General features: G+C 55.0%; 8 protein-coding genes across 8 annotated transcripts; 4 read left to right on the top strand and 4 right to left on the bottom strand.

Moving 5' to 3' along the window:
- Positions 1-180: 180 nt before the first annotated feature.
- Positions 181-1,911, top strand: ASPACDRAFT_52038 (sugar porter family MFS transporter; the record flags this gene model as incomplete). Its single annotated transcript, XM_020202563.1, has 3 exons — positions 181-717; positions 773-1,486; positions 1,543-1,911. 3 exons carry the CDS (start codon positions 181-183, stop codon positions 1,909-1,911), a joined length of 1,620 nt encoding a protein of 539 aa, XP_020056605.1.
- Positions 1,912-2,957: 1,046 nt separating this feature from the next.
- ASPACDRAFT_1880675 (sugar phosphate isomerase/epimerase family protein) lies at positions 2,958-4,095 on the top strand (the record flags this gene model as incomplete). The annotated part of the gene is made up of 1 exon (XM_020198210.1): positions 2,958-4,095. The coding sequence occupies one exon, from the start codon at positions 2,958-2,960 to the stop codon at positions 4,062-4,064; it is 1,107 nt and encodes a 368-aa protein (XP_020056604.1). The 3' UTR covers positions 4,065-4,095.
- A 664-nt stretch (positions 4,096-4,759) lies between these two features.
- Positions 4,760-7,613, top strand: ASPACDRAFT_42849 (uncharacterized protein; the record flags this gene model as incomplete). The annotated part of the gene is made up of 3 exons (XM_020201164.1): positions 4,760-4,799; positions 4,868-5,318; positions 5,378-7,613. 3 exons carry the CDS (start codon positions 4,760-4,762, stop codon positions 7,611-7,613), a joined length of 2,727 nt encoding a protein of 908 aa, XP_020056603.1.
- An 11-nt stretch (positions 7,614-7,624) lies between these two features.
- On the bottom strand, positions 7,625-9,875 carry ASPACDRAFT_78176 (putative MFS sugar transporter). Its single transcript, XM_020205127.1, has 5 exons — positions 9,499-9,875; positions 9,099-9,439; positions 8,799-9,036; positions 8,221-8,741; positions 7,625-8,146 (listed from the first exon to the last, which is right to left on the bottom strand). The coding sequence occupies exons 1-5, from the start codon at positions 9,534-9,536 to the stop codon at positions 7,770-7,772; spliced, it is 1,515 nt and encodes a 504-aa protein (XP_020056602.1). The 5' UTR covers positions 9,537-9,875; the 3' UTR covers positions 7,625-7,769.
- A 992-nt stretch (positions 9,876-10,867) lies between these two features.
- Positions 10,868-12,268, bottom strand: ASPACDRAFT_60108 (uncharacterized protein; the record flags this gene model as incomplete). Its single annotated transcript, XM_020203522.1, has 1 exon — positions 10,868-12,268. The coding sequence occupies one exon, from the start codon at positions 12,266-12,268 to the stop codon at positions 10,868-10,870; it is 1,401 nt and encodes a 466-aa protein (XP_020056601.1).
- A 562-nt stretch (positions 12,269-12,830) lies between these two features.
- ASPACDRAFT_1855849 (uncharacterized protein) lies at positions 12,831-15,783 on the top strand. Its single transcript, XM_020197454.1, has 5 exons — positions 12,831-13,576; positions 13,642-13,998; positions 14,056-14,908; positions 14,969-15,221; positions 15,300-15,783. The coding sequence occupies exons 1-5, from the start codon at positions 12,913-12,915 to the stop codon at positions 15,309-15,311; spliced, it is 2,139 nt and encodes a 712-aa protein (XP_020056600.1). The 5' UTR covers positions 12,831-12,912; the 3' UTR covers positions 15,312-15,783.
- Positions 15,784-15,897: 114 nt separating this feature from the next.
- ASPACDRAFT_118331 (mitochondrial import receptor subunit TOM22) lies at positions 15,898-17,463 on the bottom strand. Its single transcript, XM_020196160.1, has 3 exons — positions 17,254-17,463; positions 16,652-16,941; positions 15,898-16,404 (listed from the first exon to the last, which is right to left on the bottom strand). The coding sequence occupies exons 1-3, from the start codon at positions 17,372-17,374 to the stop codon at positions 16,351-16,353; spliced, it is 465 nt and encodes a 154-aa protein (XP_020056599.1). The 5' UTR covers positions 17,375-17,463; the 3' UTR covers positions 15,898-16,350.
- A 189-nt stretch (positions 17,464-17,652) lies between these two features.
- On the bottom strand, positions 17,653-20,011 carry ASPACDRAFT_118329 (mitochondrial-processing protease subunit alpha). The gene is made up of 2 exons (XM_020196159.1): positions 19,586-20,011; positions 17,653-19,508 (listed from the first exon to the last, which is right to left on the bottom strand). The coding sequence occupies exons 1-2, from the start codon at positions 19,688-19,690 to the stop codon at positions 17,874-17,876; spliced, it is 1,740 nt and encodes a 579-aa protein (XP_020056598.1). The 5' UTR covers positions 19,691-20,011; the 3' UTR covers positions 17,653-17,873.
- Between the last annotated feature and the right edge of the window lie 11 nt (positions 20,012-20,022).

Raw genomic sequence — 20,022 nt, 5'->3', positions numbered from 1 at the left:
CATCTCTCTCCGATCAACAAGACCCTCGATCACTTCTCACCTAGCTCGTTACCTTCAATCCCTTCTTCTCGTTCACAGTTTCTGTTTCCTCCTTCCCCTAGCCTTCTCCGTCTTCTACTACTCCCTCAATCAGACACAGGTATAAACAAGTGTCTAACCCCAGGGTGATCATCATTCATCATGGGAATTCTTTCAATGGTCGAGGACAGGCCGACGCCTAAGGAGGTCTACAACTGGAGAATCTATCTCCTGGCGGCGGTCGCCTCGTTCACATCATGCATGATTGGATACGACAGTGCCTTCATTGGAACAACGCTGTCGCTGCAGTCCTTCAAGGACGAATTCGACTGGGCTTCCATGTCCACGGCCACCCAGAACCTGGTCAGTGCCAACATCGTCTCCTGCTACCAAGCCGGGGCCTTCTTCGGAGCATTTTTTGCGTACCCGATCGGGCATTTCTGGGGTAGGAAGTGGGGCCTGCTCGCTTCCGCGCTGGTCTTCATTCTCGGGGCGGGCTTGATGCTGGGTGTCAACGGCGACCGAGGTCTGGGCCTTCTCTACGCCGGCCGTGTCCTGGCTGGAATTGGCGTAGGCGCTGGGTCTAACATCACGCCCATCTACATCTCCGAACTGGCCCCGCCTGCCATCCGCGGCCGGTTGGTTGGTGTCTATGAGCTGGGGTGGCAAATCGGTGGCCTGGTTGGCTTCTGGATCAACGTGAGTCTTATCTACGTCTATTTTTACTGGACTCGGGCTAATCATGCGGAAACAGTATGGTGTCAGTGAGACGCTGGCTCCCAGCCACAAGCAATGGATCATCCCCTTTGCCGTGCAGCTGATTCCTGCGGGTCTGCTACTCATCGGTATCGTCTTCGTTCGGGAGTCTCCGCGCTGGCTGTTCCTCCGCGGGAGACGCGAGGAGGCCATCAAGAACCTCTGCTGGATCCGCCAGATCCCCGAGGACCACATCTACATGATGGAAGAGATCGGTGCCATCGACCAGTCCATTGAAGCCCAGCGGAACACGATCGGACTGGGCTTCTGGAAGCCCTTCAAGGCCGTCCGGACCAACAAGAAGATCCTGTACAGGCTGTTCCTCGGCAGCATGCTCTTCTTCTGGCAGAACGGCTCGGGCATCAACGCCATTAACTACTACTCTCCTACCGTGTTCAAATCGATCGGCCTGAAGGGCACCAACTCGAGTCTTTTGACCACGGGCATTTTCGGGGTGGTCAAGACCGTAGTGACTTTCGTCTGGCTCCTCTGGCTGATCGACCGCGTGGGAAGACGCAACCTCCTGCTGATCGGTGCCATTGGCGGTTCCGTGTGTATGTGGATCATTGGCGCGTACATCAAGATCGCGGATCCCGTGAACAACAACACTCAGTCGCTAAACGGCGGCGGCATCGCTGCCATCTTCTTCTTCTACCTGTGGACGGCGTTCTACACCCCCACCTGGAACGGTACTCCGTGGGTGATCAACTCGGTAAGCTCCCCCTGCTGCTCCGCTGCCGACCGACCAAAGCTAACCGGCCATTATAGGAAATGTTTGACCCCAATGTGCGGTCGCTGGCTCAAGCCTGTGCTGCCGGATCCAACTGGCTCTGGAACTTCCTCATCTCGCGGTTCACCCCGCAGATGTTTGAGAAGATGGATTATGGCGTGTACTTCTTCTTCGCGTCCTTGATGATCCTTTCGTTCATCTTTGTGTTCTTCTTGATTCCCGAGACGAAGGGTGTTCCGTTGGAGAACATGGATCCCCTGTTCGAGGTCAAGCCTGTGTGGAAGGCGCACGGCGTCGTTCTGGCGCAGATGCGCGAGGACGAAGAGCGGTTCCGCCGCGACCTGGAGGAGTCCGGCTTCACCAAGTCCGAGGTGCACCAGGTGGAAGACATGGCGACCAAGGTCTAATGCCTTGCTTTTTCCTTATCATTCTAGCCTGGCGGGCTCACAATGACCTACGCATGATTGTTAATGTATTTCTTTGTATTGTCTTGGATATCACGATTGTTTAGATAGTCAACATACCTATTGTTTATGACATACCTGGCTATATTTTTCGTATCAGATCTTGGGCCATGAAAACTCTATTGGTAGGGAGCGGTGAAGCATCTCTTGGGTACGACCTTGGCGGTGCCATGGCCAAGGCAAGCAACCCGATAGTGTGTAGCATCAAGGTTCAGACACGATGGCGGTGGCGGTTGCAGGGGGGCTATAATGAGCGATAGAGCCAGATTAGACTGACCGTGATACCAATAAACTGTAAAAACAGTTAGGTGCCTAGTCTCCCACAATCTAGAAGATAGAAACGTGAGAGAGTACCACAGATAGACGGGGGGATAAAGGGTTGAAAAGGGAATGAGGGAGGACGCCGTCATCCCGCAGTCTCCCGAAGCCACTGCCGCACTATTGTGTGACGGACGGATAAATGCAGACGAGGAAGTGGCTGGGCAAAGCGCTTTCCCGCCCGCCCGTCAGTCACTGACCAGTACTGACTGCACTGACCCTTTCTATTCTTCCCTCCAGGCAGAGAACAAACAGCCCTAACTGATTTTGCTGACAATCATTCTTCCCCAGGCCCTGCAAGAATGGATCTCGCCCACCTGGATGGTCTCCATTATGGTGGGAAAGAGTATAAGGCATCTGCCCCAATACATGAACCTTCCCTCGGCCATTTGCGCTTTATCAACAAATTGCTTTTCTAGCACTCTCTCTCTTTTCCCCCCCCCCCCCCCCTTAACTCGAAACGCTTAGAAATAGGTGACGCGGCCCGTTCATTCGTCCATTCGTCACGATAACATCTTAAGGATTCGTATCTATCACATCATATCTTTTCGACAGGTCATACTCTAGATCCCACTGCTGCTCTCACTTATTTCCCCTTTCCAAGTTCTCTTCTCTCTCTTTCCGTTCTTTCTCTCACCCCCATCCAACCCAACGCATTTACACCGCACAACATGCCGAACCGTTTGGGAATTGCCTCGATGTCGCTGGGTCGACCGGGCATTCACAGTCTTTCCGGCAAGCTGCACCAGGCTGCTCTGCACGGCTACGAGGGCATTGAGCTGTTCTTCGACGATCTCGACCACTTTGCCAAAACGCTGTTCCAGGGCGACCACACGGCGGCCGCCAAGCAGGTGCGCCGGCTGTGCGACTCGCTGGGGCTGACCATCATCTGCCTGCAGCCCTTCTCCTTCTACGAGGGCCTGCTGGACCGCGAGGAGTCGGAGCGCATGGTGACCGAGAAGCTGCCGCGGTGGTTCGAGCTGGCGCGCATCCTCGACACCGACCTGATCCAAATCCCGTCCAACTTCCTCCTGGCGGACCCGGCGACGGGCAAGCTGCGCACGACGGGCGACCGCAGCGTGATCGTGGCCGACCTGCAGCGGGTCGCCGATCTGGGCTTGCAGCAGTCGCCGCCCTTCCGGTTCGTCTACGAGGCCCTGTGCTGGGGCAACCACGTCGACACGTGGGACGCCTCGTGGGAGGTGGTGCAGCAGGTGGACCGGCCCAACTTCGGGCTGTGTCTGGACACCTTCAACCTGGCCGGGCGCGTGTATGCGGACCCGGCGCACCCCAGCGGCAAGACGCCCAACGCCGAGGCCGACCTGGCCGCCTCGCTGGCCAAGCTGCGCGCCTGCGTCGACGTCAAGAAGGTCTTCTACATCCAGATCGTCGACGGCGAGCGCCTGAGCGCCCCCCTCGACGAGTCCCACCCTTTCCACGTCCCCGGCCAGCCCACCCGCATGAACTGGTCGCGCAACGCCCGCCTGTTCGCCTTCGAGGAGGACCGCGGCGGCTATCTGCCCGTCCAGGAGGTCGCCCAGGCTTTCTTTGATACCGGCTTCGAGGGCTGGGTTTCCTTGGAGCTCTTCTCCCGCACCCTCGCCGACCCCCACCCCGATACCCCGAAGCAGCACGCGCTGCGCGGTCTCGAGTCGTGGAAAAAGCTCGTCACCCGTTTGAATTTGAGAGACGTCTCGCCGTCCGCCTCGTACACGCCCCTGGCCTCCCCGGCCGTGGAGACTCCGGCTCCTGCTTCGCCGCTGCAGCACCGTCTGTGAGCGTCACGGTGCTTGCACTGTGCCTTTCCTCGACGAATTGAGGTACCATCCGTGATGGAGCCACCGCGACCCAGGCCCATCACGAACCGATATCTCGTCTTCAACTTCAATTCCCCCCCAAATCATGTCCTCAACACAAAGAAACATGATCGAACGATATACCCCGCTCCGGAGTGAATGCTTGTCACCCCCACATACACCTACCACCATCATCATTATCATCATCCTGCTTCAGCCCTGAGATACGGCTGTTCACTATGCACATATCATCGCTTTGCTTCCACATTAGCATGGGACTTGTACTTGGAATGAATGCAACGACACACTCGGTTCCTTTTTCTTTTTTCTTTTTTTTTTTTTCTTGGTTATTTTTGTGGCAATCTAGATACTATTTATACAAATATTGATAGAGGATAAATTAACAAGATAAGCTTGCCTCTAACTACAAACCAGACTTAGTATCTATGGTGCCAGCTGCCAAACAGTGCCGTAAGCACTGCACGATGCATAATTTTAACCCAAGTGGGGAGGGGATGTTTAGTGTAGTGAGTAACTTATAGTGCGGGGTAGGTTAAGGTCAATCCCTCCCTCCCCTCGCCGACCTCTTATCTACAGGACAATACTATCTATCTTCCTATCATCAATCACCTCCTCACCTCCAAACCACCTCCACCTCCACCTCCGCTGCTACAACCATGCCCCACCCCCACGCTCCCAAGAAAGTAGCCATCATCGGTACCGTCCATCCCATTCCCCTCACCCTCAACCCAACCCCAGATACTATATATACTAAATAAAACCAGGAGCCGGGCCCTCCGGCCTCGTCACCGCCAAAACCCTCCTCCACCACAATGCCCCTCGGGGATTATTTCTCCCCACAATCTTCGAAAAGAGCCCCCGCATCGGCGGGCTGTGGGCTGCCCCTGCGACAGATGGAGCAGACACCGCTCGGGATGGGGGCAAGACTCACCGAGACAAAAGAGGATTCGTGAACCCCTCCATGCGCACGAATCTCAGTCGGTACACGGTCGCTTTCTCGGATCTGGGGTGGGAGGAGATTCTCCCTGAGGACGGTGGCGATGGTGGGGAGGTGCCGATGTTTCCCCAGGCGAGGCAGGTGCGCAGGTATCTGGAGGTGTATGCGGAGCGGTTTCTGTTGCGGGAGGGGGTGGTGAGGTTTGGGTGTGAGGTTACAAGGGTTGAGCGTGGAGATGCGCATGGGGCTGGGTGGGTGGTGGAGTGGGTGCAGGCAGGGTTAGTGTGCAGTTCTTTTCTTATATTCCGGGGGTTTGGGGATTGCTGACTTGTTGTAGGGATGATACCGGCACGCAGACGGAGCGGTTTGATTACCTCGTTGTCGCGTCGGGGTACTTTGCTCGGCCGGTTGGGCCGGATATTCCTGGGTTCGAGGGGAGGATGGTGCATAGTTCTGCGGTGCAGGAGATGAGAGATGTGCAGGGCTTGCTGGAGCGGGCTGGGTGCTCTGCTGGTGCTGATGCTGGGGGGAAATTGGTGGTCGTCGGGGGCAGTATGTCGGGCGTGGAGGCTGCGTCGGCGGTGGCGTTGCATCTTTCTTCTTCGGCTCCTGGCCATGCGCAGCTCGAAGTCCATCACATCTGCTCGCGTCCGTTCTGGACGGTGCCGACCTACCTACCCAGAATATCTCCCGACCAAGCACCCGGGACGGCGGTGCCCTTCCTCCCCCTCGACCTCGTCTTCTACGATCGCGCCCGCCGTCCCCCCGGCCAGATCGAGTACGCAGTCGGCCCGCTCGCGCCGGACCAGATCTCCAGATCGAATGCCTGGTTCCGCCAGCTGCTGGGCAGCGAGTACGCACGGATCGGGAGCGTTGGCGTCTGTCCGGAGGACTCGGAGCTGCAACCCTCCTGGGTGGCCATCGGCAACGACTACGCGGAATATGTGCGCGCCGGGGCCGTCAAGGTCACCATCGGCCGCGTCGCCCATCTGAGCTCGTCAAACGATCGCGCACGTCTGGCAATCAACCTCCCAACCGGAGAAACCAGCGTCCTGGACAACGTCGCTGCCATCATCCTAGCCACGGGCTTCACGCCCCGCGACTCGCTCGCCTTCCTCCCGCCCTCCATCCTCTCGACCCTCGAATACGCCCCAGACGACGCATTCATCCCCCTCATCCTCGACAATAAGGGCACCTCACACTCCGAGATCCCGGATCTGGGGTTTGTGGGCTTCTACCGCGGTCCCTACTGGGGCGTCATGGAGATGCAAGCGCGAAGTCTGGCCGCACGCTGGAGTACACCTCCAGCTGAATATCCGACACCAGACCACTCCCCTCGCATCGTTACCATCCCAAAGGAAACCGAACCCGAAACCGAGAGGGAGAAACTGCGCCGCCTCCGCAACCAGACTAGGCACAGGAGCCAGTTCCCCATGGGCGACTACGTCGGCCTCATGGAGTCCTTCGCCCGGGAGCTGGGGATTCCTCGCCTGCCTATTCCAAGCCCAAGCCCTAACCCAGACTCAGACTCGGCTGCAGACCAGCAGAACCCGCTCCTTGACCCCGTCATACCGGCTAGATATCCTTACCCCCCAGCTTCATCTCCATCGTCACCACCCGATAACCTTACAGCGAGAACCCTAATCTCCCTAGCCACCACCCTCCCCCCAATCCCTAGCACAGTCTCCACTGGCGAAGCGCCAACAGCAACAGCAACAGCAACAGCAACAGCCATCTTCCGCGCCCTACACGGCGCATGGCACTTCGCCCGCACAACAACAACAACAACAACAACAACAACGAGACCCCACAAGAACGAACCCTCTGCTTCGATACCGGAACCAGAACCATTAGATAACAAAACAGAATCACCTACCACCGGCTCCGCACTCTTCAAACCACGCTACACCACCCTGCCAGGCTACGAGCGCGAGTATCTTTACACCGAGACTGAAACTGAAACAGACCCCCAGCCTCAGGATCAAGCCCCGAGTCGACCCCCTCGGCCAATTACCACGGAGCCATCACGCAGTAGCGATAGCAATACCACTCCAGGGGGCGGGGTCAAGCAGTCCGTATACCGGCTTCTCGGCGATGGAGACGGGGGGTCGGCGTTAAGGGACTCCAACCGCAATCGGGGCGCAAGGATTCATGTTTGGGATTGGGATTGTGATGCTGGGACTAACACTAAATCTGATGCTGATATTGGGTCGGGTGTGAAGGGTGATGAAGGAAGTCGCTGTGCCAGCAGCAGCAGCAGCTGTCAGAAGGGGAGGGTACGTGGCCCTCCGGCGGAGCGGTTCTCGCACTCTGTTCGAGTCTCGCAGGCGAGCTTGGGGGGTGGGGGGTTCGATCGTGGAGATGAGCATGAGCAGAAGGACGCAGGTGGAAACGGGAGTGGACGGAGGTGGTATAGGATTTGTGGCATTGGGGAGAATACTGATGGGTGGGGTGGTGCTACGTGGGAATATACATTTTATCTAGAGGGGGTGTCTATTATCCGGTGGGAGTGCGTGAGCGCGATAGAACTGGAGTCTGGTCGGAAGCTCACGAGGAAGGTCTATTTACGCTGATGGGGGGCGCGCGATATCATGAGCACACTTGGATCAATCGGACCAGGGATGGGGTTCTATGAGCACTGCGGGTATCATCAATACTATTATTCAGCTACCACAATACTGTATGTGCAGCTAGTCAGGCTAACTCTCTCAGGCTATACACCCCGACACCTAAACCCGTGCATCCTCGACCGTCGTGGCGTACGGCTTCTCGCTGGTCACGCGCATCGACTTCTCGTGGGCGAGCAGGTCCTCGCCCTGCGTGACGTGGTTGGCGCCGCCGAAGAGCGCGTCGATCTCCTCGAGCGGGACCTGCTTGGTCTCCGGGATGAAGAACCAGACGAAGAGCGCGAGCAGGAAGTTGATGCCTGCGAACATGTAGAACGCGTAGAACCCGCAGTTGTTGAGGAAGGTGGGGAAGAACTGCTGCACGATGGCGTTGGCGACGTTCTGCGTCTGCGAGGCCATGCCCACGGCCTGCGCGCGGACGTTCATGGAGAAGACCTCGGACGTCCAGATCCAGACGGTGGCGCCCCAGGATGGTTTGTCTGTGGCCCGTTAGTAGCTGGTTCCCAAAGGGCTTGTGCGCAACTCAAAGACAGATGGGGGCGGGGGCACTTACAGAAGAAGATAAACAGGAACAGCAAGAACACGATCGATATACCCACCGACTCCGTCTTCGCACCACCTGGCGACGGGGTCTCGGTCTCGACCGCAGAGACGATGATCATGCAGATCCCCATGCCGATACCACCGACAATCAGGAGGAACTTGCGTCCGAAGCGGTCGATGACCCAGACAGCATTCAGAGTAAACAGGATACCGAAGGTGGCGTTGAGGGCGTTGATGAGGGCGATCTTGCTGGCGCTCGTGAAGACCTTCTCGTAGATCTTGGTGGAGTAGGTGTTGAGGGTTCCTTGTCCGGTGATCTGCTGACCAGCGTTGATGACCAGGGCCAATCCCATACGCTTGCGGAGGGACTTGTCTTTCCAGAGCGCACTGTAGTTGCTGGAGATCGCCTCCTTCTCGTATTCGAGGGCTTCCCGGATCTTGAGCAGCTCCTCCTCGACCTCTTCGTCGGTCTCACGGACTCTGCGGAGAGCCGAGCGCGCCTTCTCAATATCGTCTTTACGCTGGACGTACCTATGAGAGGGTCAGCAAGACTTGTTCCTGTAGATGGAAAAGAAGTGTGAGACATACCAGCGAGGCGAGCCGGGGATGGTAGGCAGAATAGCCAGAATAATGACGGGAACGAGAAGCTGGAAGATGACGACCAGCTTCCAGTCCCACTCTCCCAGGCTCTCTGAATGCTTCGTGCAGCCATAGTTAATCCAGAAGCAGATGAAAGAGCCAACGGAGTAGAACATCTGCCAGAAGGTCATGATCTTTCCGCGGATCTCGGGCGGTGCAAGTTCACCGATGTAGATAGGGCCGGCAGCTGGAAAACACACACAATTAGCTGCAGTCCTGACTTGATAGGATGTCTCGCTTGTAACTCACTCAATGCAACACCCTGGCCAATACCGATAATGCAGCGTCCAGCAAGGAAGCAAGCGATACTGCCCCGCGGCGACCAGCACTGCATGAAGGTGGCAGCAATGACCAAGACACAGCCAATGGCCATTCCGATCTTGCGGCCAAGATAATCGGCAATGGGACCACCGAGGAAGAACCCTCCGAAAATCGCACCAACAGTGTAGGCTGTATTGACGGCTCCGATCATATTGTTGTCCGGGTTATGGAAGTAGGCTGTCCAGTTGTCCGAGCCCTGGACGGAATTGTAGACGGAGGCATCATAACCATAAAGCACCATGCATGCTGCTGCAACTAAGGAAATGAACCTGGAGAATGATCGATTAGAGGGAGAGTTCAAATAGCCTGCTTGACGAGCAAGACTCACCAGTTGTAGGCTCGCTTTGACAGGAATTTCTCAATCATCTTGACGACGGGGGGCCTGGAACGGTCTAATGGAGGGAGGATAGAACAAGAACGAAGAGGTGAAATTCACCAGGCGGTCGTCCTGAAGGGCCACCTCTTAAAGCCAACCGGGGCTACAAAGGACTGATGGGGAGAAGCGCAAGACACAGACAGAAGAGAGGAGGAAAGAAAAGATGCAGCAGGAGATGCGGGCTGTGGGTATAAATATGCGAAGCGGCCGACCTCGAACCAGGATGACCATAAGCAGATAAGCTACCATGCCGCGTGCCAGCAGCCAGGTGGCAAGCGCTATATCAAGCCATCCTACGCCCTAGCATCATCCCATGCAGCATTTAGAGTGGACGCTAAACCGAACGCAACCCTGGTGGGAGGCGAAAGTTGGGAGAAAGACGGGGGGCCAGAGCTCCCCCAGACCCCAGACCTGTGCATGCACGAACCGACCTTGACAGGTATTCCCCGACACTTGTCTCCAGGATTTGAGTCGGGGGGGGATGGGTGGAGTGGAGTGGGGATTCCGGGGTGAGTTGCAAACCAGTGATGGGGATGGATGGAGCAATTCCCCAGACGGGACCCATTGTCGGGGCTGTCGTATCGTGGAGAAATCCGGGGTCGAGATTCGAGGAAATTCTCAACGACACACGGCCCAAGTCATCCCATTTCCCACGAATCAGCCGCGGTAAGAACGCCAAACGGGGGCTAATCCGGATCCACCAATGGAAATGACAAAATAGATTAATTCAAGACTTGTCGCACTTTCACATGGAGGGGGGAAATGGATAGAGAAAGGATCAGGTGAGAAGGTGAGGAGGCGATTGGCGGCGAAGAGGAGAAGATGAACGAAAGGTGAGAAAGAGGAAAGACAGATTCATCCATCACCGGTCACGAGACCCCTCTCTTCTCTCCGTCTCCTCCATCCTCATCCCATTCCCCAACCAATTTACCCCCGAATGAGATCTTCCCTTCTGCCAACCCTACATTCAGGTTCGTATCCATGCCACGAGGTTGACACAGATGGCTATCCCCAAGGTTCCTGGGATACGGGCTGTCGCTCGACGAGATCCGGATCTACAGAGCTAGTCTACTGGGGCAAATTGGGGCGACATAAACAGCCACACGAACGATACCATTCCTAATGCATACAGTCAAGGCCGGCCTGTCCATATACCCGTATATTAACCGAGGCCTTGTCTCTGGCCAATCTCGCTAGTCCCATTGCAGCCACAAACTCCCATAGCTCGAGACCATCATGACTCCTCTCCGATGAAAATTAAATCCCAGGCATGGATGAGTCGAGTTCCCTGATCCTTGAGAATACCGGGCTAGCGCCGATCCTAAAAAAGAAATGCGTTGCTGTGCGTGATGCCCTCCAGTTCCTCGTTCACCGCACACCGTTGTCCTTTGGGAGCCTGCCAGATGCCAACGTTTCTCCTCACACTTGCATTCGCAGCTGGTGGTAGCACAGGAACCCTCTCCTCTGTCGTCAAATTATTCTTGCACGCCTGAGACGAACCAAAGTCAAAGATATCCTGGACTCTCCTGCGGGTGTTTCGCTGAGAGGGAGTGAACCGTCTATATCGCTGCTGGGTGGCTGAATCAGACGCACTGACTTGGGCACCCACCATGTCAGATGCTTGACTGGACCTTTCCCAAGCTCGCGAAGCCTCGGGCATTCGAGTTGTCATCTCATCGGCTGGAATGGAGCAATCTGTCTTGATGGCTATGCTTGGTGCACGTTGATCGCGATGGTTCCTGCCTCGAAGCAGCAAGTATCGCACGCGAAGCCGTCGGTAAATTTCCCGCAGGATGTAAAGAAGGGTTGCCACCATGACTGACGCCCCGAAGACTGCGCATATCTTATAGAACACATCGAGTTCATTTGCCTTCTGTGGGCGGCGTCTGTCCACCCGGACAACATTTGTGTCGGGATGGCATATTACGCACTGCCTTTGCTGAAAGCCCAGGAAGGGTTTCGCTATATGGGTATTCCTCCAGTTATGCCCGTCACATATGTTCTCACAATCCGCGTTAAGGCTGTGAGAGCTCTGACGCACGGATGAACGTCTGTGTTCTGTGCGAGTCATGGCGGCGTTTGAGTGCTCGATGGCCCTTTTGGAAGTCTTCGTTCCTTTCTCCTTTCCAAGCAAGTATTCCAGGATCCCATGATATCCCAGGGAGTGTGGATCGCTTGCAGGTGTTGTGATAGGATGATCCTCCGGAGGATATTCCTGCACTTGTCTTGGTTTGAGGGATTTGCTTGCAATTTGGTCCGAGTGCTCGCCAACTGGGAAAGCAGCCAGTGAACGGTCGACTAGTGTCGGCTGCTGCAGAAGGTTGCCCGGTCCCTCGACTATCAGCTCTTCGAAGATACTCTGGCATTTCTGCAAGTCCAGAGATCCTCTCTCTATGTTCGTTATCGTCAGTGTGAGCTTCAGACCTGGCTCAACCACGTTCTTGACCGGTATCGTATCCTTTGCATCTCTGTCAAGCATTGGGTCCGCTTTCCATTGCTCAGGATGTCCCAAGGTGATTGTGCAGCCTGGTCCGCCCGGTTGGGGAGATTCAGACACTGCGATATAATTCGATATGCTGGCGCGTGGGTTACTGCATCCGATCCAGGGCTTATCGGTCTGGTTCACTTGATGCGGGATCAGCGGGAGATGCTCTTGGGTGCTGTTCGATATCACACTTAAAAGTGCGTGAAGCAATGCAACGAATCGCTGTTGACAATACATAAAGGAGGCAAGAAACTGGCGGATGTGATAGATTTCTATGGCGTTGTCTAAGATGCAGCAAGTAATTTCTGCAAGTCAAACGACGGTAGGAAGAACTGAAGGCGGATCTGCGAAAATCTTAGCACGGCATAAGTGATGAGACAGCTACGCAAGTGTGAGAAGTTACAAGGCGGAGCTGATGCTGTTGAGGAAGCCACGACTGTTGCTAGAAGGTATTCCTGCCATTGTTGCCATCTGCCCATCGTCGGATACGCTGATCGAAGCTTGAAGGGCTTGAGTAAATTGGGAGTGGAAAGACAGTCGGCTCAGTGTGTTTTGACTTCCTCATTACAGCGCTGTCACTCAAGTATTAGCAACTGTCGTACAGAAGGTTTTCACAGGGTACAGCTTCTGAATGAATGCCGTTTAAACTCTCCTATGAATGAACAACACTCGACTCTCAACAGAAGCACCCCGTAGTCTCCCACATTAGGCAATATTGCAACCCCATCACGTGCTTTCGTGCCACGCCCCGACGCGGTCCGCCGCGGTTGGTTGCAGTAGAAGTCAGCCCAGATCCGATTCCTCCCCTCCAGCCGGCCCTCTTCCCACGTTATCGACTTGCAATACACCCCCACCCCCAAACTGCATTGCATCCATCCCCTATGCCCCGCACATATGGCAAGAAGAAGCAGACGCGACTCTCCTTCGCCCCAATAGGCTCCTCTCCCATTCAGAATGAGCCCGCCTCGGACGGGGAGAGGGACCGCCGGGCGACCCTCCGCTATTCGCATCCTTCCAAACCCACCATTCTCTCCAGTCGCCCCAGGCAAGACACCGCCTCGCCTTCACCGTTTGTCAAGAAAGTCGAAAAAGCAGCCAAAGACAAGAAGCCCGTGTCGTCGTCGAAGGCCGTGAAGAAACAATCCGCACACAAATCTGCGCGCCAGAACGACCAAGATCGCGCGGCGTCGCCTGCTGCTCCCGTTGTGAAGGCTGAGACATCTTTTGACGATGGGAGTGAGTCGCATTCGGCGGAGGAGAAGAAGAAGGGCGCTTTAAGATCTACTCGCAAAAAGGGCAGCGATCGCGCGAAGAAGGCGCCGGCTTTGGTTGTGAAGGCCGAAGCGACGTCTGACAATGAGGGGGAAGAAGCGGGATTGTTGGAGAAGCAGAAACCCGCTCGCAGGTCATCGCGGAAGAAGAGTTCAAGGCATGCGACTTCTGAGTCAGTTAAAAGGGAGAAGTCAGCTGAAGGTGAGCCCAGCGAGTCGGATACGGTGGAGTCAAAGCAGGGCGCCCGAAAGAGTTCTCTTACGGGCCGCGAAGGTATGCTCTACGGACGAATAAGTTGAACGACCTGACATCTGCTAACCTCGATTGAATTCGAACAGAGGACTCAAACAAAACGCCCGACCGTGCTGTTACACCAGATCAGGATAGTGAAAGTGACATCGACATGACTCGCAGCGCGCGCAAACGATCTAACCCGACGTCGCTAAAGCGAAAGAGATCAGAAGAGCCTTCCGACAGTGAACCGTCTCTACAAGTCATATCAGACGACAGCGACGGCGATGAAATCGTCAGCAGACCTCGCCGAAAGCTAAGGCGGGGCACTGTTTCTCAGCCTGTCGAAGAGATTGAGGACGACGAGGATGATGATTTGCCGACTGCGCCTCGAACGCCGCGTCGTACCAGAGATCAAGATGACTTGGACATCGAGGAGGACCTCCAAGCTCTGCAAGACTCAGGTACCGCTTTCTCCTTCTCTCCCTGATCTGACAGTCTACTAATGACATCTGCTACAGTGGTGAAGGAAACTAGGACCAGAGGCCGTCTAGCAAACTCCGCCAGAGCCCAAAGACAGCACCATTTGGAGGCTCTGCGTCGTCGGCGAGCAGGAAAGCCTGAATCGGAGGATGAAGAATCCCAACTCGAGGCAGGAGAGAGCGGAGATGAAGGCGAAGCGGAGGGCGAGGAGGAGAACGAAAGCGCTGCGGAAAGTGAGCAGGCCGCTGCCGCCATCAAGCCCCGATCGCTTAGTAGAAACGACGACAGCGACGTCGAATCATCTATTGCAGGCAATGATGATTTAGACCGCTACGAGGATGACTTCGTCCTGCAAGATGAGGACGATCTACTGGGTGCGCCTGGCGGTCTCGAAGAAATGCCATTCGAATTCACCCGTCACGCCTACAAGCAACTCAAAGATTACTTCCAGGACGCGGTGGAATGGATGGTGCACAACAAGCTGAACCCAGCCTTTCCGCGCTCGAGTCCAGTCTACGAACTAGCCTTCAGCAAACTCGAGGACGAAGTCAAGGGCCGCACGGGATCACAGCTGGTGTCGTCGGTGTGGACGGCCGAGTTCCGCCGCGCACTTCTGGCACGACCACATATGGAAGTGACATCCTATCCGACCTTTGATAACCATCCGTGCGATGCATGCAAGCGCTCTGGCCACCCGGCGTCCTTCGACCTCAAGCTCTACGGCAAAGCCTACGCTTTGGACACCCTGGAACCGCTTGAAGATGAGAACAGCGATGATGATGACGACGACGACGAGGGGGAGCAGTCCGACAACGAACGAAGCGACAGCCGCGAAAGAGACCGTGACGGTCATGTCTTGCCGGACGAGAATACGCGCTTCTACCTCGGACGGTATGTTATTTCCCACAATTATCAGCGAATACACCCACTAACAATTGGGGTTCAACCTAGACACTGCCAAACTAAAGCGAACCTGGCTCACACTCTAACCCACTGGCGCTTCCGTCTCAACGAGTGGGTGACCGACCACCTGCGCCTCAAGGGCTACCTGTCCGATGCGCGCATCCTCGAACGCAGCCACTGGAGCCACCGCAAACAAACCAAGTATGCCATCAAAGCGGTGGAGAAGATGGTCCAGGAGGGCGAGGTCAAAAAACTCTGGCGCGATTTCCACATCGATCTGCGAACCGCTCGCGAATCCAGTGTATGTCCAGTCCCCAAGCAACCCTTGAATAATAATTACCACTAAGTCTGGAGACTCTTACTAACAGTGACTTCACAGTCCCTCGGATAAGTCGCGAGTGCTTTGTTCCAGGATGATAATCTAGAAACCTTTCCGTTCTATCGCTCGATATAACCAGCCAGCCAACCCCCATCAGTCCTAGGCCGAGGGCAGTCTCTCATGCTGCTACACTTGTCTTCGACACTTTTCCCATGAGACTATTCTTATGAGACTGAGGCAGGTTAACCAGAGAGGCGTTTTACCTCGACTTGCCTCGACACGTTCATCTGTGCATACTCGGGGTTCTTTTTTTTTTTTTTTTTTTTTTCTTATGTTCATAATTAGGGATCTCCGCTGCCTATAATCGGCCCTTCTTTCCGTCATTTTTCCATGATACCCGTCCTGCTTGCTTGTTTTATCCTTCAATCATCACGATCTTATTGTTTCTCCATTTTACCGGTCATGTTTACGCACATGGCATAGTCCTACATCTAAAACGAGGCTAAGACGTTTCTATACCTCTCGCCCACAAATATAAACCCCCAAAGTTACCAATTCTTGAAATCATTCACATTTCATAAGAATCTAGAAACATGAGTTCCCCAAAAATATAACGAAAAAAAATTGATAAGAGTAGACACATCAACGAAACAGAGACAAAAAAAAAGCCGATTATACAAATACAACACACATCGCCCAAGGAAACGGGAGGGTGGAAGAGGGATGAGCAAAGGCCAAAGATTTCCGAAAGAGAACAAAATATGAGGGAAAAGTGGAAAACGAAGAAGAACATCATGATTCTTCACTTCCCCCGGCCGGGGAACACATACCCCAGGGCCATTCTGTACAGTGTATATAACATTTTTTGCGTCGTCTGCCCCAGCAAATCCTGGAGTTCCATCTGGATGAGTCTTGTTTATACACGGAAGGGAAGAGAATGGAATGAAGGTGAATGACGATACGAATAGCGGATCTCATCGCAGGAGAAGAAGAGATCTGTTGTTGTTCTTTTCGATCCACACTTCCTCAATCACTCATTGTTGCGATCTTTTCCTCTTTGGCGGCCTTCGGCGACGGAGAATTGTTTCCTTTTCAGTTTTTGGGGGGCCATTTACAGAGTAGGCTGGGCCTGCTGCTCGGCAGGAGCAGCGCCGGGGGTGAGCATCTATTGGGAACGCGGAAGGTTAGCATCTTTTTCTTGGGTTTTCTCGTATCGGTCGATGCAATGGCAGTCTCGGCTTGTATGGTGTACACCAGGGCTTCGTGGCGAGCGATCCCCGGGGTTTCGGGCGAGGACAGGAAAAAGAGGAAGAGAGCTTTTTGCTCTTCTTTCCTCAAATCCTTCCAAACCCGAATCCCCCACGAGTCGAAAAAAAGCAGTAACAACTGGAGAGGGAAAATGAACTCCATACCTCATTAGCACCCTTGATCATGCCCTGCTCGCGCTCCATCTGGATGTACTGCTCCTCCTCGGCGTAGGCCAGAGCCCACGGCACACCCAGCAGGAACGCGCTGGTGCTGATGATCCACAGCGCCTTGCCGCTGAACGTCACGCTGGACTTTGTGAACGAGGTGACCGTGTTGACGGTGGAGGTGAGGGAGCGGCGAGCGGAGGGCGGGAGCATGTCCTTCAGGGCATAGATGCGGTCGTACAGGGTCTCGCTCTCGAGCTCTTCGTAGGACTCGGTGGAGATCTCGGATTCTATAGTGCAGCGGAAAAGAGGTAGAATGTCAGTTCGTGGTTCTATCTTTGTGCAGACGGCATTTGCAATGCTGGCTGGTTTGTTATGGGCTTCTTGTAGAAGATTGTTTTTGAGGTTGAGGATGGATGGGAGATGTAGAGCTGGGGTTAGGGTGCGTGGCTGCGAAACTGGATGGTCGCGCAAGGATGGATGTATGGATGGGATATAGGCGGATGGTGATTGATTGGAAATGATCGCGGAGGGGGTGGTTTTTCGATTGCGATAGTCGCCACTTGGAATAATATTCGATGGACTTATAAAAGTGGACGTACCGGTGTCAGTGTAGTCATCGTCCTCCTCTTCGTCATCCGAGGCAAGAAGGACGTTGTGCTTGCTGGGCTGAGGCTTCTCCTGGGCGAAGTGCTCGTCCTCGACTTCGGTGAGCTTGACCATTGTGACGTTTGGGGAGTATGAACGGTGTGATTTTGACTGCGATAGAAGGTGGGGCGCGAGGGTCGTGAAGATGAAGACGGTGGTGAGTTGAGTAGGAAGTTGGATGGAGGAGCAGAACGGAGATTGAAGGCGGCCGCCGGCTTCGAACTTCCGTTCCAACTTTTTTCCCGGGCGGAAACAAAACTCAAAGCGGTAAGGAGCTGGCCGCCGCCCATCCATTCTTATTCATCGGAGCGCTGCAATTCCACGTCAATTTTTCAATCAATCATTTATTCTGTGAGCCTTCAATGGCCCGTACAACTATCAGAGAATACAGGCAGTGATGCGTCTATGGTACACTTTGATTGAGGTTCATGGCTATATCTAATTACATAGAGTGAAGAATTTGTGAAAGCCTGCTCTATCTCAACCTGCTTCCAGGAAATAATCCTTTCCTGAATGCTATACTTTGCTTGAGGTTCGCTGGACTAGGAACCTCACTAATCATCCATCCTCCAATCTACCGTCTTCCCAGCTGCCATCTGGCTATCCGCTCCTGGATCTCTCCCCAAGGGAACGGGCGCAGCTTGTACCCTTCAAGCTCGCCTTCCTGCAGGACGACGGTGGGCTTTCCGCTGCCCTTGCCAGGGTTCTGGACCTGACCACCGAAGACCTTTCTAGCCACCCGACGCAGGTCCTGCACCGTCAAGCCCTCAATGTGCCGGCACATCTCCTTGACGCTCACCTTCCGGCCGTGGACCTGGACCTGGCGTCCGAGATCCTCCAACTCCACCATACGCGACTCCAGGTTCATAAGAAGCGAGGAGCGGAGCTGGTTCTTCGCACGCTCAACCTCCTGGGGCTGAAGGGCGGAATAGCCGTTGTCAAGGGTCAGGGCCTGCAACTCACGGCACATGACCTCCAACATCTCGGTCGTGCGCGTGGGGCTGCAGGACGCGGAGATTCCGAAAATACCGCTGTCCGTGTAGCTGTGGTTGAACGCCACGCAGCTCTCCACCCACCCGTGCTGGTTCAACACGTTGGTGTAGAGACGGGAGTACATGCCCTTGCCGGGACCACCGGCTGAGAAGGAGCCGCCGCCTCCGAGGAGGGTCTGGAGAGTAGCGAGGGCGTAGATGTCAGGGTTTGAGATTGGGAGGGCCTCGAAGGCAAGGTGGATGTAGCTCAGACGAGGCAACATCGGGTTGGCTGGCGGAGGGATGGGGGGTAGAGAGAGGTAGCCGCCCGTGTAGTGAGAGGGCCGAGTCAAGTCTAGAGTCGTTGGCTGCACTAGCGACGGATCAAGCGGCGATGCGGCATCGTTCTGCGAGCCGGACAGGCTGAGGTTTTTCAAGAAGGGGAGTTTCGAGAGAATTCCCGACTTGGAGGTGGGGGGTGTGGTAGAAACAGTTGAAGTTGGCGTGAATTGAGGGACTGTGGGCACCTGTCCCTCCTTCAGAGTCGATTCGGAATGAGACAAAGTAGTCTCGACACCGGTTCCCGAAAGAACCGGCTTGTTAGACTTCATGTCACCAAAGTACTGCTCCGTGAGCTTAACCGCCTTGTCATGCTCCACGCCGGCAAAGGCAACCACCATGCGCTCCGGATTGAAGAAGGTCTGCCGGTACTTGTCCACGACCGATTTGTTGATCTCTCCCAGTCTCTCCGCCGGGCAGAGCAATGGGTTTCCCAGAGTGTTGTTCGAGTAGGCCGCCGTGTGCACCAGCTCCGGCAGGATGAGGTCGGGCTTGGACCAAATCTCGCCGATCTCGTATTCCGCGGTGGCCAGCTGCTGGATCACCTCTTCCTCGGTGATGAGAGGGTCACGGATAGTCTCCGCCAGTAATCCGAGCGTCGAGGGAACTGCAGAGTTGAAGCTAGCCGACTGGTACATCAGCGACTCACGGGAAGACGCGCATTGAATGTTGCCACCGAGATTCTCAAGAGTTTCCAGCATCTCATCGGCGGAGTGTGCCTTGGTGGACTTGAAAGCCAGTCTGTCCATGATGTGGCTCACACCGCGCAAGCTCTCATCTTCATAGCGGGATCCAGCGTCGACATAGACACCAACTCCAGCGAAAGGGCCTGGCAGGGATTCGGTAGCGACGCGGATTCCGTTCGGCAGGGTAGTGATCTGATCTAATTCTGCGGGGTCCTGTAGAGAGCGTGAGGTTCCGAGTCAGCCTGCTAATTGCGCATCTTCCGGAAATCCAACCTGCGCGCTCAACGTACCTTAGACCCGTCTGTAGCAGTGGAAAAGCTTCTCGACGCAGCTGAGCGAGGCACGCGAGCAATCGGCTTCGCGGACTCGACGGCCCGCAATACTGAGCGACGCATCTTCGAGTATGTGTATTTCAAAGTCCCAATGAGTATGTCTAGGCTAACTTTGCGTGTTTGTCTGAGTTTTTGTGAAGCCTGCTGTTCCGGGAAATGGTTTCGTCACGGCCAGGCGTCGCAAGGATTTGGGCTCCGAGCCGGGGTTGCTTATCTAAGCGGGGAAACACTCGTAGGATTTCTCGGGCAAGATTGAGCAATGCAGTAACAATATCTGAGAGAATGAGAAGGTTGCTGACACTAGTATCTCCTTGTCACAGGTATGTAATCACGCGAAGAATTTGCGTCCTCAGCATCGACGTAGTGCCATTTGTGTGGCAAAACAAGACCGTAGG

The sequence above is a fragment of the Aspergillus aculeatus genome (assembly GCF_001890905.1).
Source record: "Aspergillus aculeatus ATCC 16872 unplaced genomic scaffold ASPACscaffold_7, whole genome shotgun sequence".
NCBI lineage: Eukaryota > Fungi > Ascomycota > Eurotiomycetes > Eurotiales > Aspergillaceae > Aspergillus > Aspergillus aculeatus.
This window is presented reverse-complemented; position numbering and strand designations above follow the sequence as displayed.

Excerpts from the sequence above, each read along its gene's own strand:
- ASPACDRAFT_78176 (XM_020205127.1), bottom strand. The coding sequence starts at position 9,536 with ATGATTGAGAAATTCCTGTCAAAGCGAGCCTACAACTG. Across the intron at positions 9,440-9,498 it reads TCAAAGCGAGCCTACAACTG|GTTCATTTCCTTAGTTGCAG; the intron begins GTGAGTCTTGCT and ends ATCATTCTCCAG. Across the intron at positions 8,147-8,220 it reads GTTCCTGTTTATCTTCTTCT|ACAAACCATCCTGGGGCGCC; the intron begins GTAAGTGCCCCC and ends AACGGGCCACAG.
- ASPACDRAFT_1855849 (XM_020197454.1), top strand. The coding sequence starts at position 12,913 with ATGCCCCGCACATATGGCAAGAAGAAGCAGACGCGACTCTCCTTCGCC. Across the intron at positions 13,577-13,641 it reads TTCTCTTACGGGCCGCGAAG|AGGACTCAAACAAAACGCCC; the intron begins GTATGCTCTACG and ends GAATTCGAACAG. Across the intron at positions 13,999-14,055 it reads CCAAGCTCTGCAAGACTCAG|TGGTGAAGGAAACTAGGACC; the intron begins GTACCGCTTTCT and ends CATCTGCTACAG.
- ASPACDRAFT_118331 (XM_020196160.1), bottom strand. The coding sequence starts at position 17,374 with ATGGTCAAGCTCACCGAAGTCGAGGACGAGCACTTCGCCCAGGAGAAG. Across the intron at positions 16,942-17,253 it reads CGATGACTACACTGACACCG|AATCCGAGATCTCCACCGAG; the intron begins GTACGTCCACTT and ends GCTGCACTATAG. Across the intron at positions 16,405-16,651 it reads TGATCAAGGGTGCTAATGAG|ATGCTCACCCCCGGCGCTGC; the intron begins GTATGGAGTTCA and ends CGTTCCCAATAG.
- ASPACDRAFT_118329 (XM_020196159.1), bottom strand. The coding sequence starts at position 19,690 with ATGCGTCGCTCAGTATTGCGGGCCGTCGAGTCCGCGAAGCCGATTGCT. Across the intron at positions 19,509-19,585 it reads CTGCTACAGACGGGTCTAAG|GACCCCGCAGAATTAGATCA; the intron begins GTACGTTGAGCG and ends CGCTCTCTACAG.